The following is a 20,587-nucleotide window of genomic DNA, read 5'->3' on the forward strand; positions in this document are numbered from 1 at the left end:
ATATACTTACTATACATACTTGCTATTTAAGTTAAAATTATTATGATAGCCCTTATTCAGAACCTTCGATTGATTTCTCCCTAATTTCATTCCTTTTACTGGTGTTTAACATCACTGTCTTATTAGGTCATTTATTCCATCTGGTGGTTTTAGCATTTCTTAAAACGAGACTTAATAGCAAGGAATTTTAATTAAATATCAGAACAATAAATCATTAGTTAGAATTAGTCAGGTATAAAGTAAGAAGTAAATTTTAAATAAAAGAACAGATTATAAATAAAAATTCCATAAACAAGTTAAAATATTTGTTGTCTTCAAGAAGTAATCTTCATATTATATTTAATTGCTTAGTTTGGATGTGATTTGAGAATTTATGATGGGATACATTTAACTCCGTCATCCAAAACTGAATTATACTAGCCAAGGGAACACTAACATCTAAGCTCACTGTAGGGGCGATGGGAATAACTGTGGCATTTCTCCGCTGATATATCAGCGGAGGTTACCTTAAAAGGTAAATATAACGTCTTTATTTCCAATTCTTGAATGACAAAAGCTGGGAAACACAGATAAGAGTTTTAGATATGTAAAATGAAATCCAGTTATTCTAAAAATTAAGTCATAGTGATCTATTATCTACAGTAACATACAGACCCAGGTTTAAAAAAATCAGCTGGTTACTGAAAAATTTAGTCCGAATGATACGTGAATGCCACTTATTTTATCAGCTACTTTAATAAAAATTTTGTTACATATTACATATAAAATTTGATATATACATTAACTGTGTTTGTCAAACTGCAATGTAGATACCATAAAAGCTCTTAATAACTGTCTATATTTTACACATATGACCTTATATATGTCTATAATATCTTATAACAAGAACTGTCTGCTTATACTCCCTGAGTCTAACTCTTCCATTAGATCCTATCTTTCCTTCTACTAGCCTTAATTTACATAGTTGATCTAGAGAGTAATCTATAAGTAATAATCTATCTTTGATAAAGTAATCAAGGATAACAATGTAACCTGAAGAGACATTTGGGTGAATTACTGGAGGCTCCATCATCTGCTCCAGACATAAATGCCTTTTTAATCTCCTTAATCTCTCTCTCTTCTAGTCTTTCTCCTTCCTCCTGATTTTCTTATTCTTTAACCTTTCATAGCTTGCTCTTCTCTCTTCTATACCTCTTTTAAAACCTCTACATTAACTACTCATCTAATGTCATAATGTAGTATAATTAGCATTCAGTCTTAAAAGAAGTTGCCTTCTATCACAAAGACTATAAAACACTCATTCAATAATCACTTACTGACCATCTACTATGTGTCATTACTTGTGCAAGGCTCCAGATACAGAAAAGACAGTTTCTGCCCTGGAGGCATGCAAAGTATTAAGGAACTGATTATAAAATAAATTATAAAAAATAAAATTATTTTTTACAAAATGGTGGCATGAAGGATGAAGCAACTAAGTCTTTTCATTTTTAAACAATAAATTGTATTATTTTTTCTTATTCAACAAAGCAACTGATATACTTGATGATGAAAGGACAAGGTGTTGAAAGTCTGAGAAGGTAACGCAGTGATATCTGAGGAGCTGTGAAACCCTAACTGAAGAGTGGGAGGTGAAGCCTAATTATCTAAGGGTGAAAAGGCCAAGCCTCAAAGAAAGTAGGTCAGACACAAACATGAATAAACCCCTCCACTCTAGATAACGATGGCTGAATATTTTGCACACTGCAACGAGTTCAGAGTCTAAAAAGTCACTTCTAAACTTCAAAGGATGAAGTTTTTAAGGTCTTTATTTTCTACACATTAGCATGCCTGTGACAGAACCTTTAGTTTCAACAACTAGTTTAAAGAAGTAGCCTTAAGTGTGTTATCTCTGTGTAAAGTAAAGGATGACCTATTCTAAATAACCTTTTCTAAAATCTTAAGAGGTCAACTATCAACATATACAGTAAAAGAGGCTAAGTTAATAAAATTTTATCTCAAAAGCAAAAATCATTATCTTTGAAGCATATTAGTGGATCTGAAAAGCTACTGTGATTTTAAGGTTTCTTTTCCCAGAAATAATGCATAAATATACCATATGTGGTCTGTTCTTACATTAAAATGGGGTAGGAGATTAAAAGGAAAATTACTTTTTAGAGGTTTAATAAAAAAAAGAAAATATATGTAAATCACACCAAAAAACCCCCAAACTTCATGACTGCAATTATTTTAGAAAAATAGCTGTCTAAAGTATTCCAAACTAAAGCCACAAGAATGTGACAGAGGTTATTAAAACTTAGAAGATTAAACAACTCAATAAAAATTAATCATCTACCTTTCCTAAATTGAAACTGAAGTTTTATTTTCCAAAATCCTGTTCTATGATCAAGTACAAATGCCCATGCAGCATATGATCATGTCCAAACACAACAGTTAGCAGTCATTTATTGTTAAATTTAAATACGACCAAACAAAATGACAGCTAGAAAAAAAACTAAGCTATATACACTTGAGATATCTTTTAATATAAAAGCATGTCCTCAAAATGCACCTATTTATAAGAAATAGAAATTCCCTCTGCCTCTTTCCCACCCCACATATGAGTCAAAATAATAAACCAAGAAAACACTCATTATCTCAAACATTTCAAATAAAGCTACTTCAGTTCATGAAACTCACGTATGCAAAGTTTTACATGTTAAACCAAACATATTTGGGCATGATCTAGTATATTTTTGGATTTAAAATACTACCTTTTTTTGTTTTTTAAAACATAATTTCAACCTTATTTTATAAAGGTGAAATACAAACATAAAACCTAAGCAAGTTAAAGTTTCTCACTTTCACCCTCCTTCTTCTCAGCTTCTAAATCAGACAGCTAGCTCATCATCTATTTCACAGACACAGAAACATCTAAAACACTTGTATTGCTGCTTTGAATATTAGCTTTCAAGTTGAAGCTGCATGCATTTACAGTGTGCCTCAGAGTTGGATTACATGACCTGTTTAGTTAACTCTGCAAAGATGACAGTTTAAGCAAAAATACATGTAGACAATGTTTTTTGATCAATATACAAAGTAGAACTTTCCCTATTTTTAGAAATTTGCAATTCAACTCTCCAATTAATTTTGTTCCAAATGAAACTTTATCATCTTTATATACTAAGCAAAAGGTTTCTGTGGTCTTAAGAGTTACTTGATCAATCTAGACATAAGTTTACAAAAGTATAAATTAAGACTATGTAGTACTGACCAAAAATAAATCTTAAAACACTTTTGTCTATCTGAAAAAAAAAAATTATCAACATTGTCCTTGGCTATCTAGCGGTTAGACGAGAAAACTATTAACAAAAGTGCTCATATTAATCCTGTATACATATAAAAGAAAAGATGAGGAGAGAAGCAATTTCTAAATGAATAGCAAATAAGCTAATTAAAGTTCTTCTCCTACCTAAAAAGAAAGTGTTCAGAAAATATAGGAATTTGCAAGATCCTCACCCTTTTTCGAACTTTGCAAAATTAGGTATTTTGCTGCCAAATGTATAACCATACCAACAACTGCTCCACTAACGTTTTCAATCTTAACCACAATCATGTTTAGAGCTTTCTTAAAACTGAAGTACACATTTTAAACATTTCAAACTTCACATATCAACTTTAAGGAAAAAGCAAGATTAGCGCATGTAAACATAGTTAGAAAGTATTTTCACATACATCATTTCATACACTCTTCTAAAGAAGGTATCAGGATTCTCATTTAACAAGGAAAGAAAACTGTGACTTAGAGGGTAAATGACATGCCCAAAGTCAGCTACAAGGGGATAAATCTAGAACTAGAACCCAAAGCTGTTAGTCTATCAAATATGTTTTCATTCACTTCTTTAACTGAAAGGCCAAGCTAAAGATCACCTGATTATCGAGCCCCAATATAACATTATATATGATCTACTATTTTTAAGATAAAAGGGAATAGAGCTAACATATAATCACTGAGCATGTATCTCAAAACCAAATGAAACTAGGTCATTTTAGCAAGCATCAAAAATACTAATTTGCAGTCACTACAAATTGCTTGCAATTTCAATGTTTAATTTTAAATTTAAATTAAATTGTAAAATTTTAAATCAATATTTAGCAAAAAGAAATTTTTAAACTGAGCTTCTTTTGATTTAACATGATTTTGTTTCTTGAAAGATTTTAAGCACTACATGTACACTTGAAAAAATAATTAACTTTTATTAAATTTTAATTTAAATGCCTATTATCTGCAGGGTTTAAAAAAAAAAAACTTCACAATTTTGTAGTTTCCTGTTGCTAAGTGAATGGTGAGTTAAGCAAACCAGTTTGTTCACAATGCCCCCTACTGGTAGCTCAAGAGAAAAGCATTCTCTAATGTAACATTACAAAAAATTGCATTAGTTTTATTAAATGTGATCTCTCACCACCTGCATACAAATCCCCTGGAAAGCTTAAAAATACAACTTCCTTGCTCTACACAAATACCTACAGATATTTTTATTTAAGTTAGTCTGGGGTAAAACCTTAAACTTTACATTTGTAACAAATTCCCCAACAAACAAGTCAAGAATTGCTGATTTGGTTAGTAATACCAACATCTTGCTCTCACAGCACAATAGTAACCCCATGAAACGCTCTGGGAAGGTATTATTATGGCTGTTTTATGAACACTGAGGCTCAAGATAGCTTTAAAAATTTACCCCAAGCCAGGCAAGGTGGCTCACACCTGTAATCCCAGAATTTTGGGAGGCCAAGGCAGGAGGATCACTTGAGCCCAGGAGTTCAAGACCAGCCTGAGCAACATGGCAAACCTCATCTCTACAAAAAATACAAAAATTAGCTGACTGTGGTGGCACGTACCTGTAGTCCCAGCTGCTCAGGAGACTGAGGTGGGAAGACTGCCTGAGTTCAGGAATTCGATGCTACAGTGAGCCGTGATCACTCCACTGCACTCCAGCCTGGGAAACAGAGTAATACTCTGTCTAAAAGAAAAAAAAAATCACCCCAGGTCACATGCTAAAAGGTAGCAGAGCTACCAATCTTTTCTTATCCCTAGTGCTAGGTGTCCTTAAGATGAAAGAGTAACAAATTGTATTAGCCTTAAAATTCAAGTAATTATTTCTTTTAGATACTGCTTATGTAAGCAATACATGCTAAATCTTCTTAACCCTGGTTCCACCCACATCACTTGGGGAGTCTGTAGAAATGTCTGACCAGGTCCCATTCTCAGATTCAGATTTAATAGGATTAAGGTAGGGCCCAACCACTGTTACTTTATTATTATTATTATTATTATTATTATTATTTTATTATACTTTAAGTTCTGGGGTACATGTACAGAACAGGCAGGTTTGTTACATAGGTATACACGTGCCATGGTGGTTTCCTGCACCCATTAACCTGTCATCTACAGTAGGTATTTCTCCTAATGCTATCCCTCCCCTAGACCCCACCCCCGACAGGCCCCAGTGTGTGATGTTCCCCTTCCTGTGTCCATGTATTCTCATTGTTAAATTCCCACTTATGAGTGAGAACATGCAGTGTTTGGTTTTCTGTTCTTGTGTTAGTTTGCTGAGAATGATGGTTTCCAGAGTCATCCATCTCCCTGCAAAGGACATGAACTCATCCTTTTTGATGGCTGTATAGTATTCCATGGTGTATATGTGCCACATTTTCTTTATCCAGTCTATCACTGATAGGCATTTGGGTTGGTTTCAAGTCTTTGCTATTGTGAACACCGCTGCAATAAACATACGTGTGCATGTGTTTTTATAGTGGAATGACTTATAATCCTTTGGATATATACCCAGGAATGGGATTGCTGGGTCAAATGGTACTTCTAGATCTAGATCCTTGAGGAATTGTCACACTGTCTTCCACGATGGTGGAAATAATTGCCACCAACAGTGAAAAAGTGTTCCTATTTCTCCACATCCTCTCCAGCATCTGTTGTTTCTTGACTTTTTATGATCGCCATTCTAACAGGCGTGAGATAGTATCTCATTGTGCTTTTGATTTGCATTTCTCTAATGACCAGTGATGATGAGCTTTTTTTCATGTTTGTTGGCTGCATAAATGTCTTCTTTTGAGAAGTGTCTGTTCATATCCTTCACCCACTTTTTGATGGGGTTGTTTTTTTCTTGTAAATCTATTTAAGTTCTTTGTATATTCTGGATATTAGCCCTTTGTCAGATGGATAGATTGCAAAAATTTTCTCCCATTCTGTAGATTGCCTGCTCACTCTGATGATAGTTTCTTTTGCTGTGCAGAAGCTCTTTAATCAGATCCCATTTGTCTATTTTGGCTTTTGATGCCATTGCTTTTGGTGTTTTAATCATGAAGTCTTTGCCCATGCCTATGTCCTGAATGGTATTGCCTAGGTTTTCTTCTAAAGTTTTTATGGTTTTAGGTCTTACGTTTAAGTCTTTAATCCCTCGAGTTAATTTTTGTGTAAGGTGTAAGGAAGGAATTCAGTTTCAGCTTTCTGCATATGGCTAGCCAGTTTTCCCAACACCATTTATTAAATAGGGAATCCTTTCCCCATTGCTTTTGTCAGGTTTGTCAAAGATCAAATGGTCGTAGATGTGTGGCATTATTTTTGAGGCCTCTGTTCTGTTTCATTGGTCTATATCTCTGTTTTGGTACCAGTACCATGCTGTTTTTGTTACTGTAGCCTTCTAGTATGGTTTGAAGTCAGGTAGCGTGATGCCTCCAGCTTTGTTAGGATTGCTTAGGATTTTTTTTTTTTTTTTTTTGCTTAGGATTGTCTTGGCTATGTGGGCTCTTTTTTGGTTCCATATGAAATTTAAAGTAGTTTTTTCCAGTTCTGTGAAGAAAGTCAATGGTAGCTTGATCGGGATAGCATTGAATCTATAAATTACTTTGGGCAGTACAGCCATTTTGATGATATTGATTCTTCCTACTCATGAGCATGAAATGTTTTTCTATTTGTTTGTGTCCTCTCTTATTTCTTTGAGCAGTGGTTTGTAGTTCTCCTTGAAGAGGTCATTCAAATCCCTTGTAAAAGTTGTCTTCCTAGGTATTTTATTGTCTTTGTAGCAATTGTGAATGGGAGTTCACTCTTGATTTGGCTCTCTGTTATCATTGTAAAGGAATGCTTGTGATTTTTGCACATTGATTTTGTATCCTGAGACTTTGCTGAAGTTACTTATCAGCTTAAGGAGATTTGGGGCTGAGACGATGGGGTTTTCTAAATATACAATCATGTCATCTGCAAACGGAGACAATTTGACCTCTTCTCTTCCTATTTGAATACCCTTTATTTCTTTCTCTTGCTTGATTGCCTGGCCAGAACTTCCAATACTATGTTGAATTGGTGTGGAGAGAGAGGGCATCCTTGTCTTCTGCCAGGAATGCTTCCAGTTTTTGCCCATTCAGTATGATACTGGCTGTGGGTTTGTCATAAATTGCTCTTATTATTTTGAGATACATTATATCAATACCGAGTTTACTGAGAGTTTTTAGCATGAAGGGCTGTTGAATTTTGTCAAAGGCCTTTTCTGCGTCTATTGAGATATCATGCGGTTTTTGTTATTGGTTCTGTTTATGTGATGGATTACATTGATTGATTTGTGTATGTTGAACCAGCCTTGCATCTCAGGGATGAAGCTGACTTGATCATGGTGGATAAGCTTTTTGATGTGCTGGCGGATTCAGTGTGCCATAATTTTATTAGGATTTTCGCATTGATGTTCGTCAGGGATATTTGCCTGAAATTTTCTTTTTTGTTGTGTCTCTGCCAGGTTTTGGTATCAGGATGATTCTGGCCTCATAAAATGCGTTAGGGAGGATTCCCTTTTTTTCTATTGTTTGGAATAGCTTCAGAAGGAATGGTACCAGCTCCTCTTTGTACCTCTGGTAGAATTCAGCTGTGAATCTGTCTAGTCCTGGACTTTTCTTTTGGTTGGTAGGCTATTAATTGCTGCCTCAATTTCAGAACTTGTTACTGGTCTATTTAGGGATTCGACTTCTTCCTGGTTTGGTCTTGGGACGGTGTATGTGTCCAGAAATTTATCTAATTCTTCTAGATTTTCTAGTTTATTTGCATAGAGGTGTTTATAAGTAGTGTCTGATGGTAGTTTGTATTTCTGTGGGATGGGTGGTGATATCCCCTTTATCATTTTTTATTGCATCTATTTGATTCTTCTCTCTTTTCTTCTTTATTAGTCTAGCTAGTAGTCTGCCGTACAAGAGCTCCTGAAGGAAGCACTAAACATGGAAAGGAACAACCAGTACCAGCCCCTGCAAAAACATACCAAATTGTACATAAAGACCATCAACGCTATGAAGAAACTGCACTAACTAACGGACAAAGAAAACCAGCTAACATCATAATGGTGGGATTAAATTCACACATAACAATATTAACCTTAAATGTAAATGGGCTAAATGCCCCAATTAAAAGACACAGACTGGCTAATTGGATAAAGAATCAAGACCCATTGGTGTGCTGTTTTCAGGAGACCCATCTCATGTGCAAAGACACATACGGGCTCAAAATAAAGGGATGGAGGAATATTTACGAAGCAAATAGAAAGCCAAAAAAAAAAAAAAAAAAAAATCAGGGGTTGCAATCCTAGTCTCTGATAAAACACACTTTAAACAAACAAAGAACAAAAGAGACAAAGGCATTACATAATGGTAAAGGAATTAATGCAACAAGAGCTAACTATCCTAAATACATCTGCACCCAATACAGGAGTACCCAGATTCATAAAGCAAGTTCTTAGAGACCTACAAAGAGACTTAGACTCCCAACACAATAATAGTGGGAGACTTTAACACCCCACTGTCAATATTAGACAGATCAATGAGACAGAAAATTAACAAAGATATCCAGGACTTGAACTCAGCTCTGGACCATGCAGACCTAATAGACATCTACAGAACTCTCCACCCCAAATCAACAGAATATACATTCGTCTCAGCACCACACTGCCCTTATTTTAAAATTAGGCCTGGCGCAGTGGCTCACGCTTATAATACTAGCACTTTGGGAGGCTGAGGCAGGTGGATCACGAGGTCAGGAGATCGAGACCATCCTGGCTAACACGGTGAAACCCGGTCTCTACTAAAAATACAAAAAAATTAGCCGGGCATGGTGGCGGGCGCCTGTAGTCCCAGCTACTTGGGAGGCTAAGGCAGGAGAATGGCATGAACCCAGGAGGCAGAGCTTGCAGTGAGCCGAGATCGTGCCACTGCACTCCAGCCTGGGCAACAGAGCAAGACTCCGTCTCAAAAAAATAAATAAATAAATAAAATTGACCACATAATTCGAAGTAAAACACTCTTCAGCAAATGCAAAAGAATGTAAATCATAACAAACAGTTTGTCAGACCACAGTGCAATCAAATTAGAACTCAGGATTAAGAAACTCACTCAAAACCGCTCAACTACATGGAAACTGAACAACTTGCTCCTGAATGACTACTGGGTATATAATGAAATGAAGGCAGAAATAAATATGTTCTTTTTGAAACCAGTGAGAACAAAGACACAACATACCAGAATCTCTGGGACACATTTAAAGCAGTGTGTAGAGGAAAATTTACAGCACTAAATGCCTACAAGAGAAAGCAGGAAAGATCTAAAATTGACACCCTAACATCACAATTAAAAGAAGTAGAGAAGCAAGAGCAAACAAATTCAAAAGCTAGAAGAAGAAAAGAAATAACTAAGATCAGAGCAGAACTGAAGGAGACAGAGACATGAAAAGCCCTTCAAAAACTCAATGAATCCAGGAGCTGGTTTTTTGAAAAGATCATTCCTTTTTTTTTAAACTCCCAGGTGATTATAGTCTGCCACTAGGGCTGAGAATCACTTGGGCCAGTGATGCTCAGCTTTCAGCATGAACAGAATCACCTAGAGGACACAGACCTATAGGCCTCATGCCCAGAGTTTCTGATTGAATAAATCTGAGAGGGCCTGAAAATCTGCACTTTTAACAAGTTAGATGTGGTGATGATGCTAGTCTTGTGATTACACTTTGAGAACCACTAGATAAGCATATTGGTTAGAGGTTCTCAACCTTGCTGACACATATGAATTACCTGGGGAAATTTTTTAAATCTTGATTGGCAGGCACACCCCAGACTAATTACATATGAATCTCTAGGGTGGAGGATCCAGGCATCAATATGTTTTAAAGTTCCTAAAATTAAAAAGATTTCCTTACACAGAGGTTTATAAAGCCATTAATATGCTAATAATACAAGTGATTTCCCCAGAAGGTGGTATAGTATGCAATATTTCCAGTTTTTTGAACCAGAAACACTTCTGGCACATAATTAACAGCTCTGAATGTCTGAAATACTGGCCTATCAAAATGGAAACTGCTTTGCATGGCCTGAGACACTCTCCTCCAACCTCGATCCAGCCTCATCTTTTGCCAACCCTTCCTCCCGCCACTGCATATATGTATCCCTATTAAAATAGGAATACCTTTTGATTGCAAGATCTGTTTTAATATGATTGAATTATTTCCACAGCTGTTTGGATTCAGAGGTCATATCTTATTTCTCTTTGGTCCCCAGTGCCTAGTACGATACCAAGTATAGCAGGTGCTCAATGAACATCTGCTGAGTTATTAAATACAGATTTATATCCTTACTTTCTGTAGAAAATATACTGTCAAGTATGGCTTTTATGCAATCTAGAGTGAACAGAAGTTTTTACATAGCTAAAATCAGAACTCAATAGTTCACCCTTATGGAGCCACTCTTATTTTAATAAGGCTTTAAATTATAAAGGGACTATTTGCATTTAGAGGTAACAGTTAACTTGTGTTAGGATCTGCCATACTTTAAATTCATTAATAACTTAAGGGTGGCAGGAGGTTTAGATAACTTTTTATTCTAAGAATTATTTAGGCCAACTGTGATCCAAAAAGAGGCAAAAATGCCTTCTAGATTAACAAGGCAAAAATGCCTTGTATATTAACAATAGTTTGCAAAAACCATTAAAGAGAAATGAAAAAAAAAATTTTTGAAAATTCAAGTTTTTCAAACTTTAACATAGCAAAATCAACTCAGTTTTGTTTTTGTTTTAATTTACAAAGAACAGTACTTTTGTGTTATCAACCTGTATATCTAATTCAGGTCAAACAATCTTGGTACATAACAATAAAACTGCAAAGGTTAGAAGTATCTTCCTTTAGTGCCACAAAAGCAAGCACTTGATTTCATGCTATAAAGTGCCACGGTCTATTCTATAGCTTTCTGGCACTATATTTTCCATATGCATCACAAATATTTTAAATAATCACATATGTATAAATTTCAAAGCATAAGACTAGGTTGCCTTTTTTTTTTTTTTTTTTTGAGATGGAGTTTCACTCTTGTTGCCCAGGCTGGAGTGTAATGATGTGATCTCGGCTCACTGAAACCTCTGCCTCCCAGGTTCAAGCGATTCTCCTCCCTCAGCCTCCCGAGTAGCTCGGATTACAGGTGCCTGCCACAATGCCTGGCTAATTTTTTGTATTTTTTAGTAAAGACAGGGTTTCACCACGTTGGCGAGGCTGGTCTCAAACTCCTGACCTCAACTGATCCACCCACCTCAGCCTCCCAAAGTGCTGGGATTTCAGGTGTGAGCCACTATGCACAGCAACTATGTTGCTTTTCAAACTTATTTCAGTTTGTAGTTCTGTAAAACTATATTGAAAGAAAAAAATCATGCTAAAAATATTAACATATTTGTTTTCAAGAGCAATGATAATTACCTTAACATATATTTATTCCATAAGTAATTATGGAGTGTCCATTACATGACAGGTACTGTTCTAGAGTTATAGTTACACAATAATGAAAAAGTTCATAAAGTTTACAAGCTGGTATATTTTTTCTAGAAAGGGAAAAGGTGGAAACATTCCTGTGATCTCAACTAGAAATAGGGATTATTTGCAAGAGAGGGAGAAAGAGTTGAATCTAAAAGCCATTAGTTTATAAAATTTGCTATGTGACTCCTAGCAACTCTGAAAAAGTTGGTAAGCCTAGGAGAAAGAGAAAAGTAATAAGTAAATAACACTTCAAAATTAATGTAGTGTTTACCTTTGAATTCCTTCGAGAATATCCCTCACAGCTGCCATTAACTTTTGAAGATATATAAATGCTTCTTCAAATGATGCTATATTTGAAGTAGTCAGGGCTGAATTTGAGCCCAATCTTTGAAATACATCCATGCTAAAATAGAGGAAAAAAAAAGATACTCATAGGTATACATACATATTTAATGTAATTCAAGTATTTCTGCTGCAAATGTATAAAGTAGTATTTATTATCATTAATCTCTCAGAATGCTGATCTATTTAAATTAGAAATAAAAGATAGTAAAATACGAAAGTCTGGGATAATATTCATGTAAAGGATCTAGTTCAGGCACTATACAGGTCTAATCTAAAGTAATACTATGAAAGTTGTGTGAATATTGTTTCATTCTAAGAGACAAGAGATAGAGGAGAAGTAATGCTATCAATCTGCATTCAAGTCAGTACTCAGGATGAGAAAGATGAAGAAAAAAATTAGAGATTAGATTATTCCTGTTGAAACTAGAAGTTTATCCTAGTAATTTCACTTGTAGAAATCTATCATAAATTAATAATAGTTATTCACAATTAGGCAACAATTAGTAACACCTTAAATGTATAACAATATAAGCAGTGTTAAGTAATCAGTAAGTTGGCCACTTGATAAAATACCAAACTAGGCTGGGCGTGATGGCTCACCCATGTAATCTCAACACTTTGAAAGGCCGAGGAGGGAGGATCACTTGAGGCCAGAAGTTTGAGACCTGCCTAGGCAACATCGTTCGACCTTGTCTCTAGAAAAAAAATTTAAAAATTAGAGAGGTGTGGTGGCACTGCCTGTAGTCCCAGCTACTTGGGAGGCTAAGGTGGGAGGATCGCTTGAACCAGGAGGCCGAGGCTTCAGTGAGCTGTCATCGTGCCACTGCATTCCAGCCTGGGCAACGAAGTGAGACCCTGTCTCAAAACAAAACAAACACACACACACACACACACACACAAAACACCAAACTATTAAAATGATGCTTATGCCACCAACAAAACAGAAAAATAAAAGTAGAGAAAATTTACTTTATAACATAAGAACAACCACATAAAAATCCAAAACATGTTGTGCTTGGTTTGAATAGTGTCTCCTCATAATTCATATATTCACCCAGAACCTCAGAATGTTACTTTATTTGAAACAGGGTCTTCGAGATGTAGTTAGTTAAGTTAAAATGAGGTCACGCTGGATTAGAATGGGCCCTACTCTATGTGAAGAAAAAGGCAGAGATGGGAGTGATACATCTACAAGGCAAGGATTGCTGGCAACTACCAGAAGAAAAGAGAAAGACATGAAACAGATCCTCCCTCAGAAACTCCAGAAGAATCAAGCCTGCAGACACTTGGATTTCAAATGTTTGGCCACCAGGTCTGTGAGCGAATACATTTCTGTTGTTTTGGGCTAGCCAGTTTGTGATACTTTGCTACAGCAGCTGTAGGAAACTAATCATATTCCTAAAAAACAAGAATGAGTATGCTTAATAAATTCACAATGTTGACTACAGTAGACTTTAGGCAGCAGCACTCAAAGGAATTTCCTCCCTTACTTTATACTTTCCAAAGTATTCCTTTTATAACTGTCGTAAAACACACTTAACATAAAATTCACCACTTTGAACATTCTGAAGCATATAATTCAGCGGCATTTAGTACATTCACAATGCTGTGTAACCATCACCACTATCTAGTTAAAGAACATTTCATTACCCAAAAAGGAAACTGAATCCATTGAGTGGTTACTCCCCAGGATTCTCCTCTTGCCCCGCCAAACCCCTGCAACCACCACTCTGCTTTCTGTCTCTATGGATTTGCCTAGTCCGGGTATTTGTGTGTGTGCATTTGCTATTTTTTAGATAAAACCAAATTTATTTTATTTAAAAATATTTACTTTAAAAAAAATTTTCTAAATTTAAAGCCTAAAAAGAGAATGTAAAAAAAGAATATGTAATACCCACAGTCTACCAACCAGAGATAAGCATTACTAACATACCTGGTTCTTTCTTCATCTTTTTCTGGATATACAAGCAAATTGTGTGTGTGGAGGTGTGGTTGTGAGAGAGTGGCTGGGGAGGCAGGAGAAGACCGAGAGAGAAAACAGGAAACAACACCTTCCAAGAAAGCCATCAGTAAATCAAAGTACTATATACTAGATACCATCATTCCAAAAACTTCCATTATAATTTTTATATAGATTTATACAATTTAGGTAAAACGATGAGGGCATTAAAAGCTCTTCCTCCAGGGTTTATCCTAAATGACAAAATGTGGGAGAAATGAGCATGAGATGAGGATGAAAATAACCATACCAGTCATAGGATTGCCAGGTACAATCATCTTTTGCTGTGGGTACTACTATTTTTGCTCCTGTCTCTTGAGCTGTATCGGCAAATCTTATTGCTTTTACCTTTAAAATATATCCAGCATTTGACCAATTCTTATCATCTCTCCCACAACTGCCCTGACCCAAATCATCATCATTTTCCACCTGGATTATCACAGTAGACACCTAACTGGTATCTCGCCCTCTTCCTGCCTCACCCTCATCACTTCACAGCCTGCTCTCAACAAGGCAAAGCAATCTTTTTTAAAACGCAGGCCTGATCTTGTCATTTCTTTGCTTAAAATTGTGCTGTAGCTTTTGCTAAGAGTAAAAGCCCTAAATTCTTACAATGGCTTATAGGCCCTACACAATTGGCACACTGTCCCTCCCCACTTCATCTCCTCCTACTCTGCCCCCTTGCTCCAGCCACACTGGCCTTCTTTCAGTTCACCCAATGTATTAGACATGTTCTTTCAAGCTCTTTGTAATTTTTGTTCTTCTATCTGAAATGCTTTTCCTGTAAATAACTATATGCTCCCATCCTCACCTCCTTCAAGACAGTACAAATGTCATTTTTTAACTGAAGGTTTTCTTGAACACTCTCTAACACTGTAATTACCACTCCTCCCTAAAACTGTGTTACTATTCCTCCATTTCTTCTTTCCTCTTAAGGCGTCAAGATCAAATGACATACTACCAAGTACCTGAAAGTATGAAAAAAATACAATAAATACACCATTTTCCCTTGATTCTAGACTTTTACAGACACTGTGCAATGTATTAACTATTGGATCCATGGCTAAAATTTAGAGGTCCTTCACTTGAAAATGTATCTTTTTTTTGAGACAGGGTCTTGCTCAGTTGCCTAGGCTGGAGTACGGTGGTGCGATCACAGCTCACTGCAGCCTTGATCTCCTGATCTCAAGCAATTCTCTCACCTCAGCCTCCCGAGTAGCTGGCACTACAGGCGAGGGCTACCATGCAAGGCTAACTTTTTTGATTTCCAGTAAAGATGAGGTCTACTATATTGCCCAGGCTGGTCTCAAACTCCTGAGCTCAAACAATCCTCTTGCCTCAGCCTCCTAAAGTGCTCAGATTATGGGCGTGAACCACTGCATCTAGTAGAAAATGTATCTTAAGGTTGAAGAAAAACATACTGAGTATATATATATATATATATATTTTTTTTTTTTTAATGTGACATACTGTTTAAAGATGTTTACCACAGGTTCCCAAACTTTTTTGATACCCTTTCTTTTTGAGATAGGGTCTCACTCTGTCACTCGGGCTGGAGTACAATGGCATAATTACAGCTCACTGCAGCTTCTACCTCCCGGGCTCAAGTGGCTATCCCACCTCAGCCTCCTGAGTAGCTGGGACCACAGGTGCATGCCACTATGACCAGCTAATTTTTAACTTTTTTTGTAGAGACAAAGTCTCATCATGTTGCCCAGGCTGGTCTCAAACTCCTCGACTGAAGCGATCCTCCTACCTCTGCCTCCCAAAGTGCTGGGATTATAGACATGAGCCATCATACCTGGCCTCAGGATACACATTTTTAAAAATGTCTCGCCTTTTTCCCCCGTTAGAGCTGCTGGGCTTGCAGGTCTCTGTCAAGCCGCAGATGCAGGTCTCTGTTCTGCAGGATAGGGTTTGTTAAAGTTGTTAAGAATAAGGCCTACTTTCCGTCTGGGAGGTGAGGAGCGCCTCTGCCCGGCCACCCCGTCTGGGAGGTGAGGAGCGCCTCTGCCTGGCTGCCACCCCGTCTGGGAGGAAGTGAGGAGCGCCTCTGCCCGGCCGCCCCATCTGGGAGGTGAGGAGCGTCTCTGCCCGGCCGCCCCATCTGGGAAGTAAGGAGCGCCTCTGCCTGGCTGCCACCCCGTCTGGGAGGAAGTGAGGAGCGCCTCTGCCTGGCTGCCCCGTCTGGGAAGTAAGGAGCCTCTGCCCGGCCGCCCATCGTCTGGGAGGTGAGGAGCGCCTCTGCCCGGCCGCCCCGTCTGGGAAGTGAGGAGGACTTCTGCCTGGCCACCCCGTCTGGGATGTGAGGAGGGCCTCTGCCCGGCCGCCCCGTCTGGGAACTGAGGAGCGCCTCTGCCTGGCCACCCCCTCTGGGAAGTGAGGAGTGCCTCTGCCCAGCAGCCCCGTCTGGGAGGTGAGGAGCACCTCTGCCTGGCTGCCACCCCGTCTGGGAGGAAGTGAGGAGCACCTCTGCCCGGCCGCCCCGTCTGGGAAGTGAGGAGCGCCTCTGCCCGGCCACCCCGTCTGGGAAGTGAGGAGCGCCTCTGCCTGGCTGCCACCCCGTCTGGGAGGAAGTGAGGAGCGCCTCTGCCTGGCCGCCCCGTCTGGGAAGGGAGGAGCGTCTCTACCCGGCCGCCCCGTCTGGGAGGTGAGGAATACCTCTGCCCGGCCGCCCCGTCTCGGAAGTGAGGAGCGCCTCTGCCTGGCCGCCCCGTCTGGGAGGTGAGGAGCGCCTCTACCCGGCCACCCATCATCTGGGATGTGAGGAGTGCCTCTGCCCGGCCGCCCCATCTGGGAAGTGAGGAGCGCCTCTGCCCGGCCGCCCCATCTGGGAGGTGAGGAGCGCCTCTACCTGGCCACCCATCGTCTGGGATGTGAGGAGTGCCTCTGCCCGGCCGCCCCGTCTGGGATGTTAGGAGCGCCTCTGCCCGGCCGCCCCATCTGGGAGGTGAGGAGCGCCTCTGCCCGGCCGCCCCATCTGCGAAGTGAGGAGGACCTCTGCCCGGCCGCCCCGTCTGGGATGTGAGGAGGGCCTCTGCCCGGCCGCCCCATCTGGGAAGTGAGGAGCGCCTCCGCCCAGCCACCCCGTCTGGGAAGTGAGGAGCGCCTCTGCCCGGCAGCCCCATCTGAGAGGTGAGGAGCGCCTCTGCCTGGCTGCCACCCCGTCTGGGAGGAAGTGAGGAGCGCCTCTGCCCGGCCGCCCCCTCTGGGAAGTGAGGAGCACCTCTGCCCAGCCACCCCGTCTGGGAAGTGAGGAGCGCCTCTGCCCAGCCACCCCGTCTGGGAAGTGAGGAGCGTCTCTGCCCGGCAGCCCCGTCTGGGAAGTGAGGAGCACTTCTGCCCGGCCACCCCGTCTGGGAAGTGAGGAGCGCCTCTGCCCGGCCACCCCGTCTGGGAAGTGAGGAGCGCCTCTGCCCGGCCACCCCGTCTGGGAGGTGAGGAGCGCCTCTGCCTGGCTGCCACCCCATCTGGGAGGAAGTGAGGAGCACCTCTGCCCGGCCACCCCATCTGGGAAGTGAGGAGCGCCTCTGCCCGGCTGCCCCGTCTGGGAAGTGAGGAGCGCCTCTGCCTGGCTGCCACCCTGTCTGGGAGGAAGTGAGGAGCGCCTCTGCCCGGCCGCCCCGTCTGGGAGGTGAGGAGCGCCTCTGCCCGGCCACCCATCGTCTGCGATGTGAGGAGCGCCTCTGCCCAGCCGCCCCGTCTGGGAAGTGAGGAGCGCCTCTGCCCGGCCGCCCTGTCTGGGAGGTGTACCCAACAGCTCCAAAGAGACAGCGACCATCGGGAGCGGGCCATGAGGACGATGGCGGTTTTGTTGAAGAGAAGAGGGGGAAGTGTGGGGAAAGGAAGGAGAGATCAGATTGTTGCTGTGTCTGTGTAGAAAGAGGTGGGCATAGGAGACTCCATTTTGTTCTGACTAGGAGAAATTCTTCTGCCTTGGGATGCTGTTGATCTATGGCCTTTCCCCTAGCCCCCTGCTCTCTGAAACATGTGCTGTGTCAACTCAGGGTTAAATGGATTAAGGGCGGTGCAAGATGTGCTTTGTTAAACAGATGCTTGAAGGCAGCATGCTCTTTAAGAGTCGTCACCACTCCCTAATCTCAAGTACCCAGGGACACAAACACTGCAGAAGGCTGCAGGGACCTCTGCCTAGGAAAACCAGAGACCTTTGTTCATGTGTTTATCTCCTGACCTTCTCTCCACTGTTATCCTATGACCCTGCCATATCCCCCTCTCCGAGAAACATCCAAGAATGATCAATAAATAATAAAAAAAAAAAAAAGGGGGGTAAAAGATGCCATGCAAAAAAAAAAGAAAGAAAGAATAAGGCCTACTTTAAGAGATACCAAGTGAAATGTAGAAGACGACGAGAAGGTAAAAATGATTACTATACTTGGAAACGCTTGGTGATATAGGATAAAAATAAAAAATAAATACAACACACCCAAATACAGGATGATAGTTCATGTAACAAACAGAGATATCATTTGTCAGACTGCTTCTGCTCGTATAGAGGGGGATATGATAGTCTGCACAGCATATGTACACAAACTGCCAAAATAATGGTGTGAAGGTTGGCCTGAAAAATTATGCTGCAGCATATTGTACTGGACTGCTGCTGGCCCGCAGGCTTCTCAATAGGTTTGGCATGGACAAGATCTATGAAAGCCAAGTGGAAGAGACTGGCGATGAATACAATATGGAAAGCATTGATGGTCAGCCAGGTACCTTTACCTGCTATTTGGATGCAGGTCTTGCCAGAATTACCACTGGCAATAAAGTTTTTCGCACCCTGAAGGGAGCTGTGGATGGAGGCTTGTCTATCCCTCATAGTATCAAACGATTCTCTGGTTATGATTCTGAAAGCAAGAAATTTAATGCAGAAGTACACTGGAAGCACATCATGGGCCAGAATGTTGCAGATTACATGCGCTACTTAATGGAAGAAGATAAAGATGCTTACAAGAAACAGTTCTCTCAATACATAAAGAACAGCGTAACTCCAGACATGATGGAGGAGATGTATAAGAAAGCTCATGATGCTATACAAGAGAATCCAGTCTATGAAAAGACGCCCAAGAAAGAAGTTAAAAAGAAGAGGTGGAACTGTCCCAAAATGTCCATTGCTCAGAAGAAAGATCAGGTAGCTCAAAAGAAGGCAAGCTTCCTCAGAGCTCAGGAGTGGGCTGCTGAGAGCTAAATCAAACAATTTTCTATAAGATTTTTCAGATAAAGACAATAAACTTATGGACAGCAAAAAAAAAAAAAAAAAAAAAAGTCTCAGAAGCTTAAATGAGAAACAGCAGGGAAGTTTTTGTCTGTTTGTTTTTGTTTGTTTGTTTTAATTTCAATCAGTAGTATCTAACACTTAACTAAATTCCTTGTAAGTAGAAAAGATACCAAAAACCTGACCTGATGAGCTACAAACCTGCAACTGATTTTTAGAGAGGGTCTTGTTGTGTTGCCCAGGCTAGTCTCAAACATTTGGCCTCAAGTGATCCTCCCACTTCAGTCTCCCAAAGTGCTGGGATTACAGGCATGAGCCACCTTGCCCAGCCTCGCTCTGGTAGTTTCATGTGACTATTTGTGCATAGGTCCTACCAGGCTTCCAAATAAGCATCTTTACATGAAAGGCCCATGAGCAATTATGTTGAAAAACTTCTATAATGTGTCAGGTACATAACCAGGCTTGAGAAACAGTAAAGTAGGCCTAAATAAATATGCATTAATAAGGCAATATAAGCATTTTTGTCTTGCTGAAATGCTATTACATAGAGTATATTATCCAGAAACCACGCAAAACTCCCTAGCATCCAACACAAATGCATGTACATTATAGGTGAACTCTAAGAAAGGACAGCTAAAATATCTTAGGTATAGTTTTAATCTATTTTATTTTGAAAGTGGTAATCCCTGTCAGGGATATATGGTAACTTTCTGCTAACCAGAATGTCTGAATAGCCAAAACCTTAAAACTATGTTAAGATTGAAACAAAAAAAACCTTTGCTTTATATGAAAATATAAATTTGTAAATATTATTGTTAGTCCTCATGCCATTTATTGTTATTTCTTTAGCATGACAGGTTATAAAGCCAGTAGATAGTTTATGTTTATGTACACTAAAGTAATAGATGTATTTCTTCCTTTTAAACAAAAGTATTTATCTTCTTTTAACAAAATCTTACAATAAATAACAGTAATACAGTCATGCGTCATTAAGACAATAAGAATACATTCTGAGAAATGCACTGCTGGGCAATTGCATTGTTGTGCAAACATCTTAGAGTGTATTCACATAAACCTAGATGGTATGACTTACTAGACATCTAGGCTGTATGGTATAGCCTATTGCTCCTTAGCTACAAATCTGTACAGGATATTACTGTACTGAATACCGCAGGCAGTTGTAACACAATGTTAAATATTTGGG

General features: G+C 39.7%; 1 protein-coding gene and 1 pseudogene across 22 annotated transcripts in view; one reads left to right on the forward strand and one right to left on the reverse strand.

Annotated features, from left to right (window-relative positions):
• SWT1 (SWT1 RNA endoribonuclease homolog) overlaps positions 1-20,587 on the reverse strand; it is a 130,685-nt gene that overhangs the window by 42,205 nt on the left and 67,893 nt on the right. For 14 of the 22 annotated variants that reach the window (XM_009240090.4, XM_054550331.1, XM_024250228.3 and 11 more), the window contains one exon: positions 12,084-12,215. In XM_009240090.4, the coding sequence (XP_009238365.2) occupies positions 12,084-12,215 (132 nt within the window). Of the gene's footprint in view, positions 1-4,878; positions 8,281-10,080; positions 10,190-12,083; positions 12,216-12,757; positions 12,853-20,587 lie in introns of those variants that run through there. The other 8 variants (XR_010137497.1, XR_010137495.1, XR_010137494.1 and 5 more) reach the window with 3 other exon arrangements.
• Positions 18,575-19,377, forward strand: LOC112134392 (large ribosomal subunit protein uL18-like; annotated as a pseudogene).

Source organism: Pongo abelii, chromosome 1, assembly GCF_028885655.2.
Source record: "Pongo abelii isolate AG06213 chromosome 1, NHGRI_mPonAbe1-v2.0_pri, whole genome shotgun sequence".
NCBI classification, from domain to species: Eukaryota; Metazoa; Chordata; class Mammalia; order Primates; family Hominidae; genus Pongo; species Pongo abelii.